Raw genomic sequence first — 2244 nt, 5'->3', positions numbered from 1 at the left:
TAATCTGTGGACTTTCACACACTTCCCACAACCCCAAAGGCCAAAAGCTCACAGAGGGTTTCCTGAGCCTGTCGCGAGCACTGGTCGGAGAAGATCACAGTCGGACGAGGCTTGTGTAACGTGGTCCTTATCAGTGCACCTCACTGCGCTCCGACACACTCTCCTCTACTGAATGTGAGACTCCCGCTAGGCCAGGGTTCCAAGGGCCCCTCCACTACCTTGTCTCAGACCCCCGTCCCATCACTGTGAGGGGGAATCACAGACACAGACCCCCCCGTCCCATCACTGTGAGGGGGAATCACAGTCACAGACACAGACCCCCCCGTCCCATCACTGTGAGGGGGGAATCACAGACACAGACCCCCCCGTCCCGTCACTGTGAGGGGGAATCACAGACACAGACCCCCCGTCCCGTCACTGTGAGGGGGGAATCACAGACACAGACCCCCCCGTCCCACCACTGTGAGGGGGAATCACAGTCACAGGACACAGACCCCCCGTCCCCACCACTGTGAGGGGGAATCACAGACACAGACCCCCCGTCCCATCAAGCATTGAGTTTCAGTTTTCACAGAATTACGGAATGTGATCCCAAAACATCAATAAAGATCCTGAAATCCAAGTAATCTGAAGGACCTGAATTTCCTCAGTTGTTTTACAGCCCTGACCTTGGTCGCGGGCTTTTGTTCAGGGCTGGTTTTCAATTGTTTATTTTAGTTGTCAGCTTTTCCGAGTTTTGTTCGGTATCAATTCCACCCACTCGGGGACACCATGCAGCAACCGTTCCCTCAACACCCAGGACACCAATCAGCTAGAACATTGAGTGACTGACACTAGCCTGAGTCAGACTTTTCGAGGGTTTACTGTCCTCTATCCTCGAGCTGGAGGGTGAAGGAGGACGTGTCAGGCGAGGTTCACGATCCAATGACTCGTCCCTCCGGGGCTGGAGGTCAGACCCGGGCTCGGGGCCGTCATCCCAGGCCCTCGAATCGTTGACTATCCAACCCGTGCTCACCGTCTGGGGGCACGGGGGGGTCCACCGCCTGGGACGCAGGGGGTCGCCGTCTGTAACTAGAGGGGCTGGGTCTTCCAGAGGGAAAGGAGAAGATAAAGGAGTGGTGGGCACACAGCCCCCCCCAAAAACCTACGACAGTGACTGAGAGGTACATTCAACAGGGGTCCCCATGTTCATTGATGATAAATAATATATAAAACTACAGCCATCAGAAACAGTGGGATATCGATACAGAGTTACATGCAGAAACCCACCCCCCACAATATTTCAGTACAGCCTGGACCCCCAGTACAGACCCCGGGGTCAGTGAGGAGCTCTGGGGGGGGTTAGGGAGGGGGGACTAGACTCCTCCAGTACAGACCCCGGGGTCAGTGAGGAGCTCTGGGGGGGGATAGGGGGGGGGGGGACTAGACTCCTCCAGTACAGGACCCCGGGGTCAGTGAGGAGCTCTGGGGGGGGGATAGGGGGGGGGGGACTAGACTCCTCCAGTACAGACTCCGGGGTCAGTGAGGAGCTCTGAGGGGGGGGATAGGGGGGGGGACTGGACCCCTCCAGTACAGACCCCGGGGGTCAGTGAGGAGCTCTGGGGGGGGGAGACCCCAGGGTCAGTGAGGAGCTCTGGGAGGGGGGGGGGGAGGGAGACCCCGGGGTCAGTGAGGAGCTCTGGGGGGGGAGACCCCAGGGGTCAGTGAGGAGCTCTGGGAGGGGGGGGGGGGGTGGGGGGGAGAGGGAGACCCCGGGGTCAGTGAGGAGCTCTGGGAGGGGGGGGGGGAGGGAGACCCCCGGGGTCAGTGAGGAGCTCTGGGAGGGGGGGGGGGAGGGAGACCCCGGGGTCAGTGAGGAGCTCTGGGAGGGGGGGGGGTGGGGAGGGAGACCCCGGGGGTCAGTGAGGGGTGAGGGGGTGAGGGTCAGTTTGTGTTTATGAAGTGAAATCCCCGGAGTCGGGGCCAGTGATGGGAGTAAAGCTTTTTAATTTGGTGCTGTGGGTCGGGGGGTTACTGGAGGGAGCAGCTGATCACGGAGCAGAGCCGAGGAGAGACTCCCGGACACCTCGCTCCAGGGGCCACCAGGAGGGGGCTGTCAGGGCACCACGATGGGCAGAATCAACCCTTTGCGTTAAGGCCACGTCACTCATTAACCCCGGAGAGGGGGTGCGGGGGGGGGGTCTCTCAATCAAGCCGCTGTAATTTCTGCGGTAACCCCATTCGCACGATGACCCGGGGTCTCAA

The 2244-nt window shown here is 60.2% G+C and overlaps 1 protein-coding gene across 1 annotated transcript in view; it reads right to left on the bottom strand.

The window, feature by feature from the left end:
* Window positions 1-811: 811 nt before the first annotated feature.
* The window catches only part of dll4 (delta-like 4 (Drosophila)), a 65077-nt gene continuing 63644 nt past the window's right edge, over window positions 812-2244 (bottom strand). The window contains exon 11 of the mRNA XM_067991626.1: window positions 812-1018. Coding sequence (XP_067847727.1) covers window positions 812-1018 — 207 coding nt within the window. The remainder of the gene's footprint in view (window positions 1019-2244) is intronic.

This window comes from Heptranchias perlo, chromosome 10, assembly GCF_035084215.1.
Source record: "Heptranchias perlo isolate sHepPer1 chromosome 10, sHepPer1.hap1, whole genome shotgun sequence".
Classification (NCBI taxonomy): Eukaryota; Metazoa; Chordata; class Chondrichthyes; order Hexanchiformes; family Hexanchidae; genus Heptranchias; species Heptranchias perlo.
The sequence above is the reverse complement of the archived record's forward strand: the minus strand, read 5'-3'. Positions and strand labels throughout refer to the sequence as shown.